The sequence below is a fragment of the Tiliqua scincoides genome, chromosome 3 (assembly GCF_035046505.1).
Source record: "Tiliqua scincoides isolate rTilSci1 chromosome 3, rTilSci1.hap2, whole genome shotgun sequence".
Classification (NCBI taxonomy): Eukaryota; Metazoa; Chordata; class Lepidosauria; order Squamata; family Scincidae; genus Tiliqua; species Tiliqua scincoides.
In genome coordinates this window covers 67,438,876-67,462,240 of record NC_089823.1, presented here as the reverse complement: position 1 = coordinate 67,462,240, position 23,365 = coordinate 67,438,876, and the positions used below count along the sequence as shown (strand labels likewise).

The 23,365-nt window shown below is 40.5% G+C and overlaps 1 protein-coding gene across 1 annotated transcript in view; it reads left to right on the top strand.

The window, feature by feature from the left end:
• MAOA (monoamine oxidase A) overlaps positions 1-20,308 on the top strand; it is a 43,970-nt gene extending 23,662 nt beyond the window's left edge. The window contains exons 6-15 of the mRNA XM_066619648.1: positions 963-1,104; positions 4,280-4,429; positions 5,899-6,058; positions 7,449-7,545; positions 8,849-8,902; positions 9,986-10,043; positions 12,304-12,401; positions 14,458-14,569; positions 15,751-15,813; positions 16,054-20,308. Coding sequence (XP_066475745.1) covers positions 963-1,104; positions 4,280-4,429; positions 5,899-6,058; positions 7,449-7,545; positions 8,849-8,902; positions 9,986-10,043; positions 12,304-12,401; positions 14,458-14,569; positions 15,751-15,813; positions 16,054-16,215 — 1,096 coding nt within the window. The 3' untranslated portion in view covers positions 16,216-20,308. The remainder of the gene's footprint in view (positions 1-962; positions 1,105-4,279; positions 4,430-5,898; positions 6,059-7,448; positions 7,546-8,848; positions 8,903-9,985; positions 10,044-12,303; positions 12,402-14,457; positions 14,570-15,750; positions 15,814-16,053) is intronic.
• Positions 20,309-23,365: the final 3,057 nt, after the last annotated feature.

Sequence of the window (23,365 nt, the reverse complement as noted above, 5' to 3'; positions counted from 1 at the left end):
CATAGTAGCACAGAAAATCTCCATGCCACTGCCAGATTTTCTTATAGCAGCTGGCAATGGTGTGGAAACTCTACATATGATGCAGGTGACTCCATCTGGCCAGAGCAAAACATGCCCCTCTCTATTCATAAATGGTTGGGTCTTTCTGAGCCTTTTCTTAAAAACAATTTCTAGTAAAACGTTTCAGCTTTTTGTGAGAGTTCTTCAAATACTGGAAAGACCTAACCAGTGAGAGCTCTAAGGCAGCTTATTTTATCAGTGAATACGGGCCCAATCCTATCCAACTTTCCAGCACAGATGCAGCCACAATGCAGCCCCAACAAATGTTCCCTTAGCTTGAGGAGGCTTCTGTTACTGCTCCCCCACCTCAGGATGCAGCACATGTCTGTATCTCTGCTGGAAAGATGGATAGGATTGGGGTCTAAGTTCCATTTCACTTGGATATCATGGAGAACTTACATAGACCTTGACTTCTATTAAATCCAAATAATTCCTTAGCCAGAAGCAAAGAAGGCAAAAAAGCTAAAGTTCCTAATTTCTCTTTAAAAGAATAACAATTGGAAACAGAGTATGACATCTGACTTGCAATACTGTTTAGAGGAACGGAAATTGCCTGTAGTGAACATGTGGCATTGAAAGATACACAAAAGAGGCTGCTTCTTGTTGTAATGAAAATCAAGATGAAAGTTACTATATGTCTGCTATTTATTGGGTTAATAGTACATGACTAGCAAAATTGTGAAGACCAGTGCCCTGACCAAAATCCACTACTTGCTTGAATTTGTACGAGGTGTCGTAGATGTCTCTTCCAGTGGAAGAGTCAATGCTGAGCACGTGAAGACTACATACCAACAGGAAGTTGATGATGAAACAACAGGCTGAAAGCTAAAGAAAGAGACACAAGTCTAAAGCATAGCAAAGTAAAATCAGATTAATGTGGCCCACTCTGTATTTCCTTTCAGAACTGTTAGGAATTTTGCAACTCTCTTTGTGAATGTTAACGTCACTTCTGAGCCGCATGAGGTCTCTTCTCTCTGGATGCTGTGGTACGTGAAGCTATGTGGGGGAACAACCAGGATCTTTTCTGTAACCAATGGAGGGCAGGTAAGTAAAATTATTCTTATGTCCTTCCTGTAGAGAGTAGATAATGAAGGAGAATGGAATAATATTTATTGTAAGTGATGAAGAGTTTAAAGCACAATGAATAACACTGTGCAAGTCATTATGGTTTTGCAGTTCTGCAATAACCAAATATTCTGTGGTACCTTATTTAGGCTTCTGTTGAAATTAAGTTCTCCTCATTCACACCATATTGCCTTCAGTACCGTTTTTGCTGTGCTGTTGTAATAGTGATCCAATTTAGTTTCCATGGTTACTAGCCAGTAACTGGGTATTTAAGAATCCTTCCAGCATGTTTACCATCAGGTAAATGTAGATACAGCTGAAGCACTGTTTATTGGAGGACCTAATCACAACGGTCTTTGAGACAATTCTTCCATTACAGCAGATTTTTAAAAAAATGGTTTTTTGGAGAAACAGACGACTTAGAGAGAGACTTTTTCAGGGTGGTAGTTATAGACAGCACAACTAAGTCCACCAAAATTTTAATATTTCCTATCTTGGAATGTTGCAGTTTGTATTTTCAATAAAACTAGGTCATGAAAATTTTCAACTGATACAAGAGAGGATTGGTCACCGCTTTCATAATTATGGCTAAATGCATTATAAGTATCATATCCCAAGGTGGGAAAAAATCTGCCATCAGAAGACTTGTTAATAACATCCTTGAAAGCAATTAAGCCCAGAAAAATCCAAGTCACTGTTGCTTCACTTCTGGCTACTTTCTAGCTGAAAAATGAATGCAGCCTTGGTTTCCCCAACCTTCTTTTGCCCCAGGTCACTGTTCTTCACCTATCCTTCCATCAGATGATGATTTTTCAGTTTTTTTTAGTATTGCTATGGCATTACTTTAAGTGTGGAATTAAAGTGGGGGTTCCATAGAGCGTGCCACTTTATTATCCAGCAATCCTGACCAAGATCTTTCCACAGCATTTTTTCAGAGTTCTGAGTATTGCTAATAACTGGGGAAAATAACGGTGCCTACAATCTCTGCAAGAGAGTATCTTGGACTACTCCCATCAAACAAGGATTTTGATGGTGACACTTGAAAATGCATTTTAAAAACAAACTATCCAGAAGAAGCGACTTCCTGGCTTTTAACCTTCGAAATAAAAAGAATATGAAATTTTCTTTTGGCATCCAATAACTGAGCTATGTCTACAATGTATCCTCAACCTGGTATCAGTATATGCTAGAAAGTTGCTTGTTACAGTTCTGGTAATAATATAAAAGGGTATTAGCCATTTGCCACAGAAATTTCATGTACACTTATGTATGTTATCTCAGTACTACAGGTTTCTACCACATTGTCATTATGCTTGCTCTGCTAAGGAAATGTATCTGTGCTGCTTCCTCTTGGGCATAAATTAAATTAAGCCTCTGCTTTGTTGTGCAGTCTTCAGTGATGCATAAACTCGCTGATGTTTGGTCCTCATGAGAAATTTTATATCACATTAACATTTGAAATGGTAAAAGCCACTATTGAATAAGTGGTGGGCTGCTTGGAATAGATATTGCTAATTGTTTGCTTTTAGTTTTTCTAGTTTTCCCTGTCTCTTCCCCCATCTGGTTATTGATTTTACAAAACCTGTCAGCCAGATCCTATCCCCCGTTGGTTTATAGCATGCAGCGCTGCCAGCACTGTATGCTGTGGCTGGCCTGAGGGAGGTAAGCAAAAATATTTTAAAATTGCCTCTTGTAGGCTGTCTAGTCATCAACGGGTCTCTTCAAACACACACCTGCTCTTTTACTTGAATACATTTGAAGAGAGTCAGGGGCCATGTCCAGGCCAGGAACGGGGGATAGGATCCAGTGTGCATTGCTGCTGCCAAGGGCCACCCCCAGCTCTCCCCTGAACCACTCTGATACTCTCCTGCTGCCACCTTTCCTACTCTCATGTGGTGGGCTGTAGGCAGGTGCATGGAGCCTCTGGTTGTTTGTGCTAGCCGCTCCAGAGTGCCCAATGATGGTGCACCTTTCCTATCACTGTAATTGGGCTTACAGCAGCAGATCACTGCCATAGTCCCAGGATAGAATTGGGGTGTAAATCAAATAGTTATGGAAATAATGGCACACTTTTCCCAGTAGAACTGAGACTGTCATGCTCAACGTAATTTAGTATAGCGCTAAATCTGCTCATGTATTTTTATTGCCTGTAAACAAAGGGTGCAGTTGCATGAGACAGTGGAAGATCCTTGATTGGAACTCCTGCAAGATGTTGTGGTGATAGTGTTTCCTAGTTTAAAAATAGCTGTGAGGTGGGGAGATTGGATCAAGACCATGGTACTGGAAAGGAGGTTAATTCTTTTATCCAGTGCTCTAGTTATATAGTTCCCGAAAGTTGCCATTTGCTCTACGGGGCAAAGCAGACAGATACCTTTGCAACAACTTCAGGTAGCTTCATAGTGTCTAAAGCTGTGTGCTCCTTGGCATAAGCATAATTTCCCTTGTATAACATGAGGGAATGGTGTTCCATACATGAATTATGCTTCTAGATAAGGTTCCATGTGCATGCTGTGATGGAGAATGAAAAGACACTTCTAGGACCTAGTTTTGTGACTAAAGGCTCCTTATATGATCAGGTTCGTGGTCATACCTCCCAATTGATGGTCTGTACTGGTAAGCAATCCTGCTGATTACCTGTTGGACAATTGGTTGGATGACTTCCAGTCCTGTCCCCTCTTTCAGCAGGTAATCGCAGTTGGCATCACTGGGCATCTGTTCAGCAGTGAGCTTTTTGCAAGGTAGATTCATTGGAATCTGTTGCTCTGGAAAAGGATATTTGAATTGGGGCAGTTCTTATGTGACTGGGCATGAGCAAGCACTGCCTCATTTTTCAATGTAACTCCTCTAAAGCAAGCACATTCAGAGATTATGAAGTTCGCTCATCTATTAATAGCTCTGTATTCAGCTGAAGAGTACTTTATGTGGACTGATTTTTTTTAATTATCTGGATAGTTATGGCCTCCTTCCCTTCACAGTTCAGATCTGCAAGAGACTGTTCTTGCAAGATCTTGCCATCATTGTGAATTATTACTTGAAAAGCTAGTTCTAGATTTCTTTTTCTCACATCCCTCATACGCATGGGCTACGCATGATGTAGCAGTCATTTATTACTTATAACAGTATCTTCCAATTCTGTTGATGTCTGTGTTCCTAGGAGAGAAAGTTTGTCGGAGGTTCCGGACAGATTACAGAGAAGATAATGGAACAGCTCAAAGACAAAGTTAAGCTTGAGAGACCCGTAGTCCGTGTTGATCAGTCAGGTGATAATGTCATAGTGGAGACATTGAATCATGAGATATATGAGGTAATCCAATAAGAATAAAAAATAGTATGCATTTAGTAGGGAGTATGTCTGCGGTAGCTTTTAGCCAATGCAATCAGCCTCACTCTTGTGCATTGCTCTGCTTCTCACACTACTCAGGAAGTCTTTGAAATCTATTTTATTGATGTATTTATGACTATGGTTTCCTCCCAGGATACACTAATTAGCCTGACTTCTATCTATCTTCTTTGAACCTTGTTTCCACTTTTGTTTGTGTCACTGAACCACCACAGAGCTCATAGCTTTTATCTTGTACAAATTTGAATGCTGGTTTGATTTATTGTTGAGCATATCTAGAAAGTACATATGAAGCTGCCTTTTACTGAATCAGACTACTGGTTCATCTCACTCAGTATTGTCTGTTCTGAACGGCCTTACTTCTCTGTGACAAGGACAGAGATCTTCCCCATCTCCACCCAGAGATATCTGGGTTTGAACTTGGGACCTTCTATATGCAAAGCATGTGCTCTGTCACTGAGTTGTAATCCTGAAGTGTGTAATACAAATTTGAATAAAGAGCCCATGGCACAATAAAGATTGACCTTTAACGTTCACTTAATAAAAAATAGAGAGGCACAATCCCCCCTCATTCCAGGTTGAAAGACTTTAAGGACTTGCAAGTGTTCCAGTGGATCACACACTCTAATCCTTGAGGATTTGTCAGTGTTCCATTCACTTAGCTGTCCACTTTGTCTGCCAGCACCACCTCAATTTTCCCTAGTTCAAGTTTCTAAAAAAACAGAATTTTAGCTTGGCACAGGAATCAGGAAGTGATGACTGTCGATGCTTCACTCCTCAGCAGAGCACAATTCCTGCTGCAGGAAAGAGCTTCATGATGTTTTTCTGCTGGCAACTGACTCGTGTTTTCTGTGGCAGAGAAGGCTTCCAAGGTCCTTTTCTGCATTGGAAATCCAGCTACAAGCCCCAGCAGAAGATCTCTCTGTGAATTGGATTGGGACTACAATCCCAGCATCCTCAGTGGGAAACGATGCTCTGCACAAAGTTCCACCACCAAGGAGGCTCCTTGCGGCCTTCAGTTTGAACACTAAACAGATCATCCCACCAAAGATGCTTGGGCTTTTATGCACCCCAGTCCTCCAATGTGAAAAGATGCTCTACAGGGCTTGGAGCTGGATTCTGCTGCAGAGGATGCCCCTCAGGGCCTTCTTTACAGAGAGAATTGCACTTTGCTGGAGAGTCAACTACCCCCTGATGCAAAATAAGAGCAATTTTGTTTTGGTTTTTAGGTCCCTGGGTTGCAGGCTTAAACTGGACCAGCCCTGTTTGCTGCTTGTGGCAGGATGTGAGCAGGGCTGAGTTCAGCCTGACTCTGCCCATGTGCATTTGATGTTACCAGAACCTCCAGTTGAATACTCATGACATCTCTACCAAAAACTAACATGATCATCTTTCTGGAATATGTGTCTGATGCTTACCTCTCTTATCCACAGGGCAGGTATGTGATTAGTGCCATCCCCCCAATCTTGACCACAAAGATTCATTTCAAGCCAGATCTGCCAACAAAAAGAAATCAGTTAATTCAGCGCCTTCCCATGGGCTCTGTTATTAAATGCATGATGTACTACAAAGAAGCCTTCTGGAAGAAGATGGGTATGTGTGAATCATCTCTAGCACAATAAAGAATTGTCAGTATCTTGGGACCGAACGGAACTCCACATTTCACAGAGTTCATCAAACTTACCCCTTACATTTATTTTTATTGCAAAGAAGCTGCTAGAGGCTACTACCAGTGGTTCTAGTGGTTTTTTCTTTCAGGGTTGCCCCTTCCCCAGCTTACCTTTTCTTCCAGCAAGAAAAAAAGGATATGTAAACTTTTGCTCCTTATTACAGCCTCCAGTGTCCATGTTACTTTTCTTGTAGTGTAGTGTAGTGTAGTGTACTTTTCTTTCTAAGTCAGAATACTCTTGTAGTATATTGTACTGGTTCTTCTCCCTCTTTTTTACTTTGGTTGTGTACTTCTTATCAGTCCTTTTTGTACTAAGTGTTTTGTACCAAGTGTTAATACCAACTGAAGTCTTTTGCAGATTTATGGAAACAGTTACATAGAACTCTGTGAAATGTTTCATTTGGCCCCATAGTACAATAACTTTAAAACTGTGAGCTCCTAAGATCCTTCTTGAATAATTGTTATATAAAATAGCATACCTTAGGTACTGCTTCATGTATGCAGAGCATTTTCAGCTATTTACACATTTTTCTCATGTAAATTCTTGTCATTTTACATGTAAAGATGATATTTGTGCTCTGCATGATGGTCCAGTAGGGGCTCAAAACATCACCTGACTTCTTGAAACTGAAAAACAAGAGGTAGGAATGAAACATCTGCAGGCTGCAGTAGATGTATGGGATCACAAGTGATGCAGACCTAATCTGAAGTGTCTTCAGCTGAATGTGCACCATCACCAGTGTTTATGCACTTTTGCTGTTCAGTCAGATTTATCACAACATTGATATGTAGTGTACTATTGTAGTAGTTTTATTACCACTAGCATTGTATAGAACAGGAAATAGAGGTATATATCTATGTTGCAATAAGAAAAATGTTCACCTATTTTTTTTTTAATTGTTACTTCAAATGAGTATTCCATGGAAGTTTAGAGCAACCATTTTCAACTACTGTGCCATGGCACAATGGTGTGCCATGAATGGTTCCCAGGTGTGCCATGAGAATTTGGGAAAGGGTCATTTATTAGTAGGGCCACTGGGGGATGTGCACCCCGCCATAGACAACACAGTGTGCCTTGTCAATTGCCAAAAAACTGACGGTGCGCCTTGACCATTTTAGCGCCTGCCATGAGATGAAAAAGGTTGAAAATCACTGGTTTAGAGAAACGTCCTTATTGGAGGATTGATCCTGCATGACTGGTCTTTATGCCAAACTGAATACAGAATGTGCACGTGTGATTATCTGAGATGTGTGTCTGGAACTAATGCACCTTTTGGACTATTTCTAGTGACCTGTTTCCCCTTTTCCTTCTAGGTTTCTGTGGCACCATGATGATTGAGGATGAAGAAGCTCCAATTTCAATAACCTTAGATGATACTAAACCTGATAATTCCAAACCGGCCATTATGGGGTAATAAATTCAGTGCTTAAATATTCATCTACAAAAATAGCAACATAAGATCTTGCCCAAAAATGGCTGCTGTGATGTTGCATGTCACTAAGTAACATCCTGTGACAGCCACCACAGTAAGAAGGTGCAGAAACATCCCTGAGAAATTTCACTTATCTTTTAAAAATGTGTTTGGTCTCCCTTAAAATTTCTCAGGCGTTTCTCCTTGAGAATAACTTGGACATCCACCACTTTGATTTCAGTCTTTCAAAATCTTGCTGCCAACTCCAGTTCTGTCACATGTGCCCTCAGTCCCAGTCTCTCTCTTTCTCACACATGCAGTCATTACCTTTGGCTTCTCCCTACTGTGCTTAGAACACAAGCACAACCATGTACTGCCCTGTATCCAGCAGGGAGCTGATTCCTTTATATTTCAGTGCCCCAAGCACTATTTGTTCATTCAATTTCCTGTAAAATAAAATCTTGATATCTTTCTCATTGCTGTAAAAAACATAATGGTGTTGGTACTGAATGTTGCCCAAATAAAACTTCCTTAAGACTGCAATCCTGTACATACTTTCCTGGGAATAAGTCCCATAACTTGGTAGAACTTATTTCTGAGTAGATTTGCCTAGGATTGCTTTGTAAATGTACTTTCATATATGAGATATATGCGAGACATCCACAACAACAACCCCCACTGCAGGATACAGTGGTAGCCATTTTAGTGTTGCTGCATCAGTGGAGGGGAAGGGAGACTAGGATTGGACTGTTAATGATACTTAACATTTACATATCACTTTCTGAACCTGCTAAGTGCTTCACATGTATTATTAACTTGATGCCCTTACTACAGCCCTAAAAGGTGGTGGTATGATCTCCATATTGCAGACAGGGAAGTGAGGCTGAGTGGGTGTGGCTTGCCTAAGGTCACCTAATGAATTCTTGGCAGAGGCAGCATTCAGACTAGGAAAGCCCTAATTCACAGCTCACTCTTTTACAGTGCAGTCCTTTGCAGTTTTACTCTGAAGTAAGCCCCATTATCTTCAGTGGAACTTCCTCCAAGGGAAGTATGCATAGGATTGCAACCCCAGCTAATATGCTACACAAGCATTGCTTCCAAATTTCTGTTCTGCTTCCAGTTCTCTGACTGAATGAAGATCTATTTTGTTGACATTAAAAAATTCCCTGTCTGAATGTATGTTTGAATAATTAATTTCCTATATTTGCACTATCTTGGAAAGGTAAGATACACATTTTCTTCAATAAACAAAATGGTATGTTCATTTTATGCAATACTAACATTTAATATTTTTCCATTTAGTTTTATCCTTGTAAGAAAGGCCTTTCGACTAGCAGATGTTAGCAAAGAAGAGAGGTAAGAATTAAATGTATTTCTGATTTTAAAGTCTGGTTTTTGATTCTCTAACAGTATTGCACACATTTTTATATATCAACCCACTGTTTTTAAAGCTTAAAATTTGTTAAGCTCAAAAGCACTGTTTTTGTTTCTATGTGTCATCTGTTTGCAGCTCAGATTCCAAGCATTGATTCCAAAATGTATCACTCATGGCCTTTTTATTTTAGATTCTGGATGCAGTGGTGAAATCATACATTTTTAAGATGCTCAAAACAACAGAGACCTGTTCAACAATCCATGAAATGAAAAAGTGCAGCACAAAATGTCATTTTGTAAAAGCTCATCCCTAGACCACCTTTTTCATGCATATCCCTAATATTTGATAGGCATCTTACTAGTCAGAACAACTAAGCTTTACTTGGCAACATTTTATTTGAGGAAACAGCACTTAGTTGATATAACTTGTAAGATGTCTCCTAATATTTGGAGTATGTATGGAAATGTGACTGGAGATGAGCGAACATGTCCTCAGAGGGCATACTGAGGACAGGATTATTAGAGAGGAAAGGCAGTGTGTTTAGTACGTATTGCATTCTATTATCACCTGACCTGGGATCTAGTAGACATGAAACAGAGAAAGTAGCAATAGGATAATCCACAAGACCTTCCCACTAGGTTGCTATTCGCACCTACAACGGGCACACTGCTGCAACCCTGGTGCATTCAATAGGGAAGGCTGCCAGTTTTGTAATGTGAACTTTGCTTACTGCAATAGACAGCTTGTCAGGGAATGTATATTTGCTGTGATTTGGATGGTTATTGGACAATTTTGCTGTCATTAGCTTAAAGCAGTGGTTCCCAGACTATGATCCATGGCTGTTCAGGGAGCCATGGAACCCAGCCAGCGGAGCTGCAGAATCCTTGAAAAAACCTGTAACCCTATACAATGTATAGAATTGAAGCCCTAATGGGGAGCCATGGCCAATGACCTAGTAGGTCAAGGAAGCCACTTGTCGGTTGGGAACCACCGGCTTAAAGCCTAATGGTAGATTCATTTCTGTCTTTTCACATTTTTTGACCACCTTTTCTTTTGTCATGAAGGAAAAGAAAAATCTGTGAACTGTATGCAAAAGTATTGGGCTCAGAAGACGCTTTACATGTAAGAGAGACAAGCATCAAGAATTGGTGGAGTATTGCAACTTAGTTATTAAGTTTATGTGAATATTTGGGGTATGTCTGTTATCTTTTAGTCTAGGAATCAAAGTATAATTAGTAACAATGATTTTACTACTGCAATTTGAAGGAAAACAATGTTTAAATAGCCAAATACTACTTGTGTTTGTCAGGTGACAGAAGACAGGTGAATGTGGTAGGAGGTGTGTGAGACTTTGGTGAGAGATGGGTTTGTCATGGCTGTTGTGAGGGCAGAAGCATGATATGCTGACCTTTTCATATGCCATCCTATACGTTGTAACAGTAGTTTCTTAGGGCTTAAAATGATGTGGTTATTCAGTTGTTCAGGAATTGTGTATGTGTTGCAGAGAAAGTCATGATGGGTATGTGCAACCTCCTGGTTTTAGAAGTAGGCTACCTCAGAATGCCAGATGCAGGGAAGTAGCACCAGGATGCAGGTCTCTTGTTGTCTTGTGTGCTCCCTGAGGCATCTGTTGGCCTACTGTGAAATACAGAAGGCTGGACTAGATGAGCTTTGGCCTGATCCAGTGGGGACCCTTCATATGTTCTTATTTTTTTAATCACTGAGACAGCAATATTTGTTGTGAGATTAACATTAATCAAATATGTCAGTGAGTCTACCCAACAACTAGTGGGTGAACAGGTGCTTAACAAAGGAAGCTCAGTAGCCCTTAATTCCTTAGAACCACGTGGAAGCATAAAGAAGCAGGCAGAGAACTGTGAGTTCTGGTTAAAACTAGGATGCAAGGAAGGAAGGTAAACATGTGTCTTGGGGATCTAGTGTAGGATTAGTGATTGTGCAGCCTGCTGTAAGAGTCTGAATTCAATGCACTCTGAGGTAAATGTGAAAATAAAAATATATTATAAAGACATGAATTTCAAGTGCATGTTCTCCCTCTCCCTCTCAAAGGGTGTTAAATACTTTAGTGCATCCTCTCAGCTTCTCCAAGCTTGGATAACATGGGAGTAATAATCTTCCCCTTTAAACAACAAATATATTTGTCAACAGAACCTACTTCCCCCTCTAGTGCAGCAGCACCTTCACTGTTTCACAGGAATATTTTTTTAAATGCTGTAGTCTATGCTCTCCCTCCCAGGCATTCAGAACAACTTACAGTATGATCTTTTGCATATTTATATAGAAGTAAGTTCCATTGTATTTAATGGGACCTACTTCCATGAAAGTGTGCATAGATTGCAGCCTAAGGCACCAGCATGGTTGTTGCTTCCTCTGCGGTTGCTCTCATACTGATCCAGTCATGTGTAAAGAATTCCAGCCATGTGGTCCTCCTGACAGCATGTTTCCATAGTACATGAGCAACACCTGTCAAGTGGAGAAGCATGTTGCTAGATACTTTAGGAAAAAACCATGCAGATATACTTCAGTCAGCAGTGGAATAACTAGGAGGCAACAGCTGTTATGGTGGTATAGGCATATGTAAAGCTGGTCAGAGTTTGCCTGCCTGTCCATCCCAGTAGAACTTTTAAGAGGAACCCTTGAAAGGGGGACCTGGATCCTGCCTTAGACCACTACCCTGTTCAAAAAATCACATCTAGCACACTCATATTTAACATAGGCATATTTGCCAATCTTTTTGAAGACGGATCCTTCAGTATAAAAATGCGACCATACAATTTTGTATTTTGCTTGCTAGTCTCTTTCTCACTTTAGAAAAAGTACATTCATTCAGCTTCGAAGCAACAGGTGCAGGCAGACGCCCCCCCCCCTTTCTACCAAAACTTTCATGTATTTTCTGTGTGGGGTGGGATGCAAGAATGTGGTCACCTCTGCTGAGAACACTATCGCTGCAGTTGAAGAGCGTTTAATTGGAGTCTGCACTATGAGATGGTAGTCATGGGGCAGACTCGAACAACCACAGATGGTAGTTCCTAGTACTGGTTATGTGTCATAGACCTGCAGCAAGAATAGAATTGTTTTCTTTTACCAAGCAAATCTTTCTGCTGCTGCAAGTTTCATGGGGGGAATGTCTGCAGGATTGCACCTCTATAGCCAGTAAGGATGGAATCCTGTCCAAGTTGTGGTTACACTGAGTTGGTGCTCTGAAAATGTACAACCCTGCTAAGTTTTAGATTGGTAGTATTCTGTTTTATATGAATATGCACCTAGGTAGTCTAGCAATGGGAAATTACCCACTTTTCCACTTTTGCCATGAATCAGGAAGTTCTTACTTTGCTTTGTTCTCATGTCTGGCTTACTCTTGCAGCCAGTGCATTATGAAGAAAAGAACTGGAGTGCAGAACAATATTCTGGCGGCTGCTACACAGCCTATTTTCCACCAGGCATTATGACCCAATATGGAAGGTAAAACTAGATAACATGTTCTGAATTTTTCCACAATTGTTGACTTATGAAACATATTTAACATAAAGCTCAGAAAGCAAAATAAACTTTCTTAGTAAGAAAATGGCAGAAAAATGAAGCTATTACCAACTATTAAATTTGTGTGTGTGTGTGTGTGTGTGTAAGAAGAGGTACTTTTCCTGTACTCTTAAGTGCCATTGAGTAGAGGCAATTCTGTTACAGTTATGGATAGGGGTGTGTTTTCTTTTGGGGATATTTTTTCCAAAATTTCTAGATTAAAGTAGCAAATTGTGGTGTTATGTGTTTTTATCCAAATTCTTATTCAAAATTGGACAAACAGCACAATAAAGCACAAAAAAGCATTTCAGCTGTGAACGCTGTATCATTAGATCATTATCAAACATATATACATAGATATTCATTGGTTTTCCAAGCTTCTCAAAAGTACAGCACCACACAGACAAGTAGAATTTTTTTTTAATCACAGTAATCCCCCCTTTGCATACCACAATAGCATCAAATGTGCAAAAAAGCCACAGAAAGTGATCAGGTCATGGTGCAGTATAATAGAAGAAAAAATTAATATCAGAGAAAGGCTTCACTGAGCCTTGCTTGATTTTCTAAGCTTCTCAAAAGTGCAGCACCACACTGACAAGCACCACAGAGGCAAGCCCCAGAAAAGTCATTTATAGACAATGTCTTGGGAAGAGGGGAGATCCAGATCCAAGCACATTCAGATTATTACAGATCACAGTTTAGAACTCATTTGTCTCACCTGCAGATTACAGTGCAGTGAAGTACAGAAAAGCAAAGGGGGAACAAGGCAGGTTGAAATTGCAGGCTTAGCTCTTCCTTCTCAGTGCCTGTGCTCAGGCATTTGCTTTCTCCCCACCCGATCGTGTCTCTCACCCCAGCTGCCACACTTGACGCACCCTCTAGCACAGTGATTTTCAATCTTTTTCATCTCATGGCACACTGACAAGGCACTAAATTGTCAAGGCACACCATCAGGTTTTTGCCAATTGACAAGGCACACCGTGCTGCCAGTGGGAGGCTCACAACCCTATTGGCCCTACTAATAAATGATCTTCCCCCAAATTCCTGTGGCACACCTGTGGACCACTTGCAGCACACCAGTGTGCCACAGCACAGTGGTTGAAAATGGCTGTCTAGCAGATACTTTTACTCAGCTACTCCACCATTGGAAACGCTTCAGGGGCTTGCCGCCTTAATCAAAACTACTTGTAGATATCTCAAAAGTGGTGTTATTTCGTGAAATGAGTGGTTTTTTGTGTTTTGACTGTAATAGTGTTTTATATTGTGATTTGAGCAGAAATTATCATTATTTTTCCTTTTGTGTTGGTCACTGAAAAAAAAACCCTAGTCATGGGATTTCAATAATCACAAATATGTGGTTGGAACCCTGAGTGGGAAGAGCAGATTTGGGTGCAATTTGGAATAATTCATTGGGGGTTTTCCCCCCAAAGATTTAAGTAAAAGTGTTTTATCTCTGGCCTAGGATGTTGCTGGAGACAAGGGAGAAAGAAGAGGTAACAGATGAATAGCATTTGTCCATTATGGATGTTGGATAGATTTAAAATCCTGGATATAACTTTTATGCGTACTGAGTCAAAACAGGAGAAGAGAGTAGGATTTCATTCATTTTAAAATGACCTCTTTTTCCAGTGATTTGGCACCTGTGCTTGAAAACAAAAAAAGTGAAACAGTTTGCAAGCGATCCAGGAGAAGCAGTTGAAAGGGATGTCCTTGTTGCCAACACAACTGGGCCATTGCTTGTCCTGATCCAGTTACACTTGACTGACTGTGGCAGAATGTTGATTGGGATGCATTGTGGAAGAGGCAGTGCAAACATTTTCACTCCCCCCCCCCAAAAAAAACCGCAATTGTTGAAGAAAAAATTGGGTCTTACAAAAATCATACACAGTACTAAGATCTTCTCCCTTAACACATCATATAGCACACCATAGAAAGCCACTCCCTCCATGTACATTGGTTATCTTATTTGCATTGTGATGTTCTGTCTTTGTTTTTAAAGAGTAATTCGTCAGCCAGCTGGTAGAATCTATTTTGCTGGCACTGAGACAGCTACCCAATGGAGTGGCTACATGGAAGGGGCAGTGCAGGCTGGAGAGAGAGCAGCCAGAGAGGTAAAGAGAACTATGTTCATGGACATCTTCATTCAAGACATAAATAAGCCTTCTGTACCAAGGTTTTTGTTTTGGTATTCATATTTGAACTGCTGTCATTTTGCTAATCAAGTCTTATCAAATTGGATGGATTGAATAACTGATATAAGCCAAAGTTCTTTTTTTAACAATAGGCCACTAATGAATCCCACTTATTGTAGTTTGATTTGTCTTGGAAATTGCTGAGCCAACCTTTTTTTTTTATCTCTAGCATAATTTTCCAAACAAAATGCTAATTACATAAGCCAAAATAACTTGAGTATGATGCAACTGCTATTTTAACTTGGAGTATTAAGTCCAAAAATTACAGTCTTTTGTGCCGCCTCAGGCATCATTCAGGACTAGTTTTCGCGACAAAAACACAAGTATAATTCCTAGGAAAAACTTTATTTTCTATTAGTTACACGTGTCACTCAACTTGTTAGGCAGGTAGTGTTTCTCACGTCATGAAGTTATTTCCATTCTAGATGTTATGCTATGTTTTGTTTGTTACACATCTCCAAATAGGTAACCTGGCATGCATAACTCTGCTTACTTCCCTTGACCAGATGACCTGATCATCTGGACCTGCTTTGTAGACACCTTATTGCAAGGGTGAGAAGAAGGTAGATTTGTCCTAGTTTCACTATGCATGTTGTTTGTTATAATGGCGAGGGTTTCTGAGTTCCAGCTGCTTAACTGGAAGGCTAACAGAAAGGCCCCCCCCCCCAAAAAAAAAAATTAGGCTACTGAAACACAGAAAGTTTGTGAGTTCAATATTGATACTGAAAAGAAATTCCTGGGTTGAACATATGCTCAGAAATATCCTGCCCCTTAATTCTAAGTGCCATCCTGAACTCTATTTTGCATCTGACTCTGGTTGGTTAATCAGTTAAAAAAAAAAAAAAAGACAATTTCACAAGCCTTAATTCTGCCAGCCTCTGTGATACTGGCATGGGAGTTAACCAGGTTATCTGCCCATCCCTGTTTAATCCATGAAAGATCCTCCCTGTTTCAGATATTGACGAAGTGAGGTCCAAGGATGCAAAAGCAGCAGGCAAGGGTAGAATTGGCTTTCAGTAGCCTTTGGAGCCTTTCTAACTCCATGAGTCCTGTGATATTAAGGAATTACTACTAATGGAATCTAATTGTTTGTCTCTCAGATATTGTGCAACATGGGAAAGATTTCAAAGCATGAAATTTGGGTAACAGAACCTGAATCTCGGGTAAGTGCTCTATTTTGTGCCCTTCTAGTAAGGCTGGATGCAACATTCAGGATGCATTCCCTAGATTATATGGCCTCATAGTTGTGATTTCTGATTGTAATTGCATGATAATCCTTGTTAAGAAATAACTATAACTTTAATAGGCACTTCCTTTAACTGAATTGTACAGTAGCTAAGGATGAAAAGTATCTTTGTTGCTGTATTGTACTCTGTTCTAACACTGAATGTGCTCTCATCTAGGATGTCCCTGCTCTACCAATCACCACTACATTTTGGGAGAGAAACTTGCCATCTGTTCCAGGATTTCTGAGCTTTCTTGGACTTTCTGCTTTCTTCGCCTCACTTGCTACAGCTGGATTCTTTGCCTGTAAAAAGGGGTGTACCTTTCAAAGGGGCTTATGAAATGACAGTTTCATTTTTTTCCTCCTTCGTACTGTGAATGCTGTTAGAGAAAAGTATTTCAGGTCGTCTTTGGGTCACCTGAGTCAACACATTAATACCAGTTAAATCAGGGTTCCTCTACAACCCAAAATTAAACTCCGATGGAACAAGTGATTCTATTTTCTTTCCTCATTGACTTTTCTTGATTGATAGAATAAAGTCAGTGACCTTTTCCTCTTTTGCATCTAACAAGAACAAACCAGAACAGAGACTTGGCACTCTTCCCAGTGCCTTTGGAAATCTTCCATGGCTTAATTTTTATAAAATCTTTTGTGAACAAATAAGTGTAAGATGCTTACTCTGGTGACTTATTAAACAAGTTGCTTATGCTGTCAAGTGCCTATTGTACTTAATGAACTGCTATGTTAAAATTGCAAAGACTGTAAATGTATTTTCATCTATTATGTACTAAGCTATGAAACTCAGCATGGAGTTGAATGAAGAAAAAATAAATCATGTTAATTGTAAAAACAAATTAATGGAGGGGAGGAACTGATTCTTGAGTATTTCTCACGCAGTAAGTTTATTGAAAAAGGAATTAAGTTCCTGACTTTGTTCTAGCACATTTGGTTCTACTTAACCATTTTTGGAAAAATAGGTAAGAGCTATGCAACTTCTTAAACACCGGAGAAGCAAAGACTATCATGTACAACAGCCATTTTCAACCACTGTGCCATGGCACACTGGTGTGCCCTGAATGGGCACACCTGAAGTGTGCCGTGGGTGTTTGGAGGAGAGTCATTTATTAGTGGGGCCATTGAGGGATGTGAGCCCCCTACCAACAGCATGGTGTGCCTTGTCAATGGTCAAAAAACTGATGGTGTGCCTTGACAATTTTAGTACTTTATAAGTGTGCCATGCGACAAAAAAGGTTGAAAATCACTGATGTACAGCTTACCTTAAATAACATTTGCCCTTTTGACACAAATGAATGAGAATAGGTGTACATAAGAAGAGCCCTGCTGGTTCAGTCCAAATACCCATCTGTGCCAGCATCCTGTTTCTTTCAGTGGCCAACAAGATACCTCTGGGAAGCCCACAGAGCATGAAGGCTAACCCCTCTCCCACCATTGCTCCCTACAACTAGCATTCAGGGCATACTGCCTCTGAGCCTCAAAGTATCACATAGTTATAAAGACAAGTAGCCTTTGGGGCTCTCTGTTTTAAGTGCTCTTCATCACCTCTTTGGCCTTAGCCAGATGGACAGTACCATTTTTCTGGCCATCAGCATTTCTCTAGCAGCTATTCAGTTTGTCTTAAATGTATATAAATTTTCAAAATGAGGCAAACTGTAAAGCATTTACTAGTGGATTTTCCACTGGTACTATCAGTATGGGGCTGCTCACAGTGTGGGGCTGTGTTTTCCCTGAAGGAACAAAGGATGCATTGCTGGGTTGGGGGAGGGAAATTATTTTCATGGTTGGGGGGCACACATGAAATTGTTTTCCAATATATGCAGGTCACAATGTATATAAGCAGCCACTGGGGAAGTTTCTGTTTTGTGTGTACTGTCAGGCTGCATCATGAGCACATTTTCCTTGCGTTAAATCAAGTATATGTGCTCAGCAAAAATAGAAACAGTCCTAGAGTGAGCCTGAGACCAGAGACTGAATCATCTGTTTCCTCAGTCAGTTTGTTCCCATGTTCCTCTTGTAGCTTTTAAGAGGCAATATGTATTTTTTTTTATTTAAGGCATTTTCAAGGGAATTTTGAGTATACACAATTTTTGCCTTAATGCTGACTGCAGAACTTAAGTCCCATGTTAGATGCAACCTGACTGTACCACACACACTCCCTTCATCTGCACATTGGCAGATGAATACTCCAGTCACCACTGGTACAACCAATGTGAGGTGATCATCTGGATCCCTTGCATGTGATCTATTTCTGTATGTAACTGCATTCCACAGCTACCTCTGGTACCTAGATTTAGTTTTCAAGTAGAAAACCTTCACCACTGGCCTTTATGACAACAGCCTGTAGCTAGGAGAACACTGGTTTGAATGTTCTTCCACATCAAAATATTCCCTGCATGTGGAAAGCTAAGTATTTTGGGGAGCAATGTTTTGCCTAGCCATCTCTGCCATGCTAGTTCTGGCCATAGGGTGACACTTGAAATCATGTGAGCTCACATATATCCAGTTTGAAGTGGTACTGCTTAGATACATGTTCAAGTTTGCCAGTTGAATAAGGTCTAACCTTCTAAGAATTGCTTCATAAAAAACACATCTCCGAGTAGTTAATAGGAATGAAAAGCTGAGTGATTTTTTAAAAATATAACTTATTAATCTGGCTCTCTTGTTATTGTTATGCTGCATTTCTTAGAAAACAAACATACCAGTTTATGTATCGTAGAGGAATTAATCTTTAATGTTGCTTCTGGGGAAAAGGAAAGCAAAGTTGCCAAATCAAATACATGCAAGAACAAAGGAAGATATGGAGGCCACTTGAAACTCAGCTATGTGGAGTTTGATTCTTGTGGCATGAAATAGGAATCCAGTGAATTTCACAGTATAACAATGGACCACCTTTTATGGTATTTAGGATAGCATCATGAACTTTGGAGCCATTTCACATGAAAGAATTAGTGATCTGTGATGCCACATGGTTCAAGCAGTCATCACAACATTATTTACTCAGTGGAGTTTCCATAAGAGAAAAATGCTGTGGAATTTGAGATGTCATCTTATTACCATAGAAGGCTGTAGAGCCCTGCAAATCCCTCTTGTGGTTTGTATTATCTCAGGATTCCTACGATTTTAAGAGGACCCTTGACTCAAGATTATTGTACCCACACTAGGCAGCAACCCCTGTTTACACAGAGGGGGAGTTCCAGGCAAATTACTTTGCTCACTGTTATTTGGTTAACATGCGTTTTCAGGGAGCTTTACTCTCCACTGTGATATTGTGTACAATACATGGTCACTTATGTAGAACTGCAAAGGAGCACTTGATCTTTCAGTGCAACACTTTCCTTCTTTCTAACCTCAGATTCACTCCTTGAACCAACAGAGTCCTGTAGCACCTTAAATTTATTTCAGCATCAGCTTGTGTGGTCCTCAGTTCCACTTCATTAGATGCATCTGAACCTAGTGATGTTTTTGCTGCAACCAGTTAACACACCTACCCTTCTAGAAGCTGAAGGGTGTTTGAATGTGTGAAGGTGTGAGGCTGAAAAGTGCTAAGTAGCAGTTATAGGAGCCAGGCTTGAGGGTGTGAATTCCTGTTCTCACTCACCCAGGTTTCTCACTGCCCCTACTGTGCAAGGGTCAAAGGTCTATGCAGGAAGCTTATGAAATCTCACAGTAATCATTGCAAAACCAGTAACATGGCAAAGAGTTCTGTTGTGCCCTTGCAGACACTGGAATGCCACCGTGAGTCAGCATTCTCAGGAGTAGCTTGCCAGCTGGCAAAGAACGCTGTAGCCCTTCTATACATAGGGAAACTTTGCAAGCAGGTTGCCAGTTTTCTGGGTTTTTGCATTTCCTTGAGAATTTACAAAAAGGGCACCACAACAATATGGTAAAGAGCAAGCTTTAAAGCACACGTGTTCATCATGCAACAGGGTCACAGAGAAGTTGTCTAATGATATCATGTGTCTGTCTCCCGCCCCTCCCCCCAAATGGATTTTTTCCCCTCTCCTTTTATTCACAACCATAGTGTAAAGGCTGAGAGGGGAGACAATGAGCAATTGACTCATGGTTACATAGTAAGCTTTATGGCAGAGCAGGCATTTGAATCTAGCAGTCTCTCCCACCTGGGTTCAACACTTGAGCTGTTGCACCATGCTTATACTCATAATGCACACTGATAAAGGAACAGATGGTTCCCTGACAATGAAATAAGTTATTTCTAGTAAGGCTACACAGGTATAGATTGATATTAGGAAAATGACAGCTTGGAGATGAGGGACTCTGGATCCGTTCATATTCTTATTATTACCTGCTTTTTGTAAAATGATGGCCTGTAACTCTTTAGCTCTGTAATTTAGTGAAATGTGTCTTTGAACAACCCTTGAATTGCCATTAAAGTATCCATTTAAAACACTCCAGAATGTTCAAGCTGTGTCATTCTCTGAGTTTTGAAAGGCAATTTATTTGCTGCAAATTATCCATTACCTAGAAATGCAGGCACACACAGAGTCTTTAAGAAACACTTCAGAGGGTTCTGCAGATAACTGACAGCTCTAAGTGCTGATGGCCAGGATGGAGGGTGGGGGGAGAGAGACATCCACAACCAAGGGGATGAGGCTTCATGAGTGCAGTATAGTGAGTGTGTGGCCTTCTGCTGTATTTGTGGTTCTCTGCATTTGGGGAAGTACCGTGCCATGCATCTCCCAGGGGTTTCATTCATTCAATCTTTCTTATACACATACAGAGACACACACGGAGGAGAGCTTATTTCAGGCTAACCTCAGTGCCGAGTGCATTACTGCTGCTAATAAAAGTTTATTAGTAGCACTTTTGGAGCACACAAAGCTTACAGATTAACATGCAAAATTATACTGTTGTCTAAAGGTCTAGGCTGCAATCCTAGCCTCACTTTCCTAGGAGTAAGTCCCACTGAACACAATAGGACTTACTTCTGAGTAGACCTGTTTAGGATTGTGCCCCTAGTCTAGTGAGTGTAAATCTCACCCTCCAATTTTTCTAAACAAACGTTTGTCTAGATTATAATCTATACCAGATGCACCTATATCAGATTATAATTGAGCCAAAGGCTCAGCAGGCTTGATATCCACATTTTAAAATATATACAAACCATATATAGCCCAAACCCAGAAATCATCATGGAGCACCCCTTCCCAGGTGATCAGCCTATCAGAGCTCACAGTACTGATTACACAGGGAAAGGAAGAAAGAACCCCTTTTTAGTTGTCAAGGATGTTTGAACAAATTTAGGGTATTTTGGGGGTGCTGAATTTAAAAATGGTATTGGTTTTCCCCAATTGGCTCTAGTTTTGGGGGTACGGCATAGCCACTTTATATGCTGATTTAAGCAGCTTCATTGTAAGGAAACCAAAGCATTAGAAAAGGTCTAAATTTTAAGAACAAAAAAAGTGCTTAGGCCTGTGTTATCTCTTTGTGGGGAGGAAGCATTTCATGGACCAGACTGATCATACCCTGATGCATGCACAGGCCTGATCCAGAAGTGTACTCAGATGCAGCGGCTTGTGTTCACAGATGGAGCAGCCTTGCAGGTTTGGTGCATTTACAACCAGCCATTTTTAGCATGTGAACACAGCAGGCTCACTCAGTAGCTGCTGTCCTCAATCACTTAATGTTGCTTTGTGCAGCGTTCCAAAACTTCACGCAGAGAAAAGCACTTCTCACGACTGTGGGAGCTGCAAATGGGACTTCAAATAAAAGAGTTTCATTAAAGTTGGCAGTCACCTACTGCCTCTTGACACCATGCTGTTGCTGCTACAAAGAACAACTCCATCGCTCTCCCTCTCTCTCCACAGTGGAAATTTATAAACCCATCTTCATTTCACTTCTCTATGCTTCTGACAACCAAATCAAACTTAATATTTACAGCTAGTAATACTACTCTCCTCCTTAATCTTTATGTAAAACAGCTATGATTTCTACATGTGGAGCTTTTCTTAGAGAGACATAAATAATTCTTCTTCTCAAAAAAACAAACTGACCAGCATGGTCCCAGTGCAGGCTTGTGCTGGGCTAGCTCCAGTGCTGGGCTGCTGCTAACCCCTGCAAATGTGCTTTACAGCACGTTTAACATAAGAACATAAGAACAGCCCCACTGGATCAAGCCATAGGCCCATCTAGTCCAGCTTCCTGTATCTCACAGCGGCCCACCAAGTGCCCCAAGGAGCACACCAGATAACAAGAGACCTCATTCTGGCGCCCTCCCTTGCATCTGGCATTCTGACATAACCCATTTCTAAAATCAGGAGGTTGCGCATACACATCATGGCTTGTACCCCGTAATGGATTTTTCCTCCAGAAACTTGCCCAATCCCCTTTTAAAGGCGTCCAGGCTAGATGCCATCACCACATCCTGTGGCAAGGAGTTCCACAGACCGACCACATGCTGAGTAAAGAAATATTTTCTTTTGTCTGTCCTAACTCCCAACACTCAATTTTAGTGGATGTCCCCTGGTTCTGGTGTTATGTGAGAGTGTCAAGAGCATCTCCCTATCCACTCTGTCCATCCCCTGCAGAATTTTTTGTAAGAATATTTGCAACTCGGTGCCATTGTACCACTGGAACAGAAAGGAATCCACTGCAAATACCAATCTTGTGAAACAAAAGATCATTCTTGTCTTCTAATTGACAAGATGGTCCTACAAAATTGTAAGAGGCAGAAAACTAACTTAAAGTGTGGCTTGATTACAGCGAAGCTGTTGATTCACTCCCTCGTACTTGGATCTTGAAAAGTTTAGAAAGGATTGGCAACAATGAAAACATAATAGCATTCATGAAGGCTGTAATGAGCAGCTGGAACACCAGACTGATTGTGAATGGAAAGGAAACGGTAAAAGTGCAGATCAAGAGAGGGATTTTTTTCCAGGAGATTCACCATCACCACTGCTGTTTGACATTGCAATAATACCATTGTCAAAAATATTAAGCACAGGCCTCAAAAACAGGGCCAGGAATATCACATTTAGTATTCATAGATGATTTTAAGATATATAAAAAGTCACTATCAAAGATTGATTCCTCATTAAATACAGTTTGAATATTTAGTAATGACAATGCCATAGAATTTGGGCTTGATAAGTGTGCCATACTAGTATCGATCAGGGGAAAGATAACTCAGCAAGAAGAAACTGGGATGCCAAGAAATATCAAAGGCCTTGACTTTGGAGACCACTACAAACATCTTGGAATTCTGGAAGCAGATAATATCAAGCATGACCAAGTTAAAAAAAAATGCCACTGAATCTTACCAACAAGTTAAAAAGAAAAATCAAGTTTAGATCATTCATCCCAGGTGACAGTAGAACTGAAGAACATGAGGAGATCACAAGATATCAAGATCTGCAAGTAGATCTTGGGTGTACCTCGGAGAAGGTCAATATTATGCCAATTGTCATTGAAGCCCTTGGAGCAGTGCCTAGGAGTCTGAAGGAACATCTCAGTAT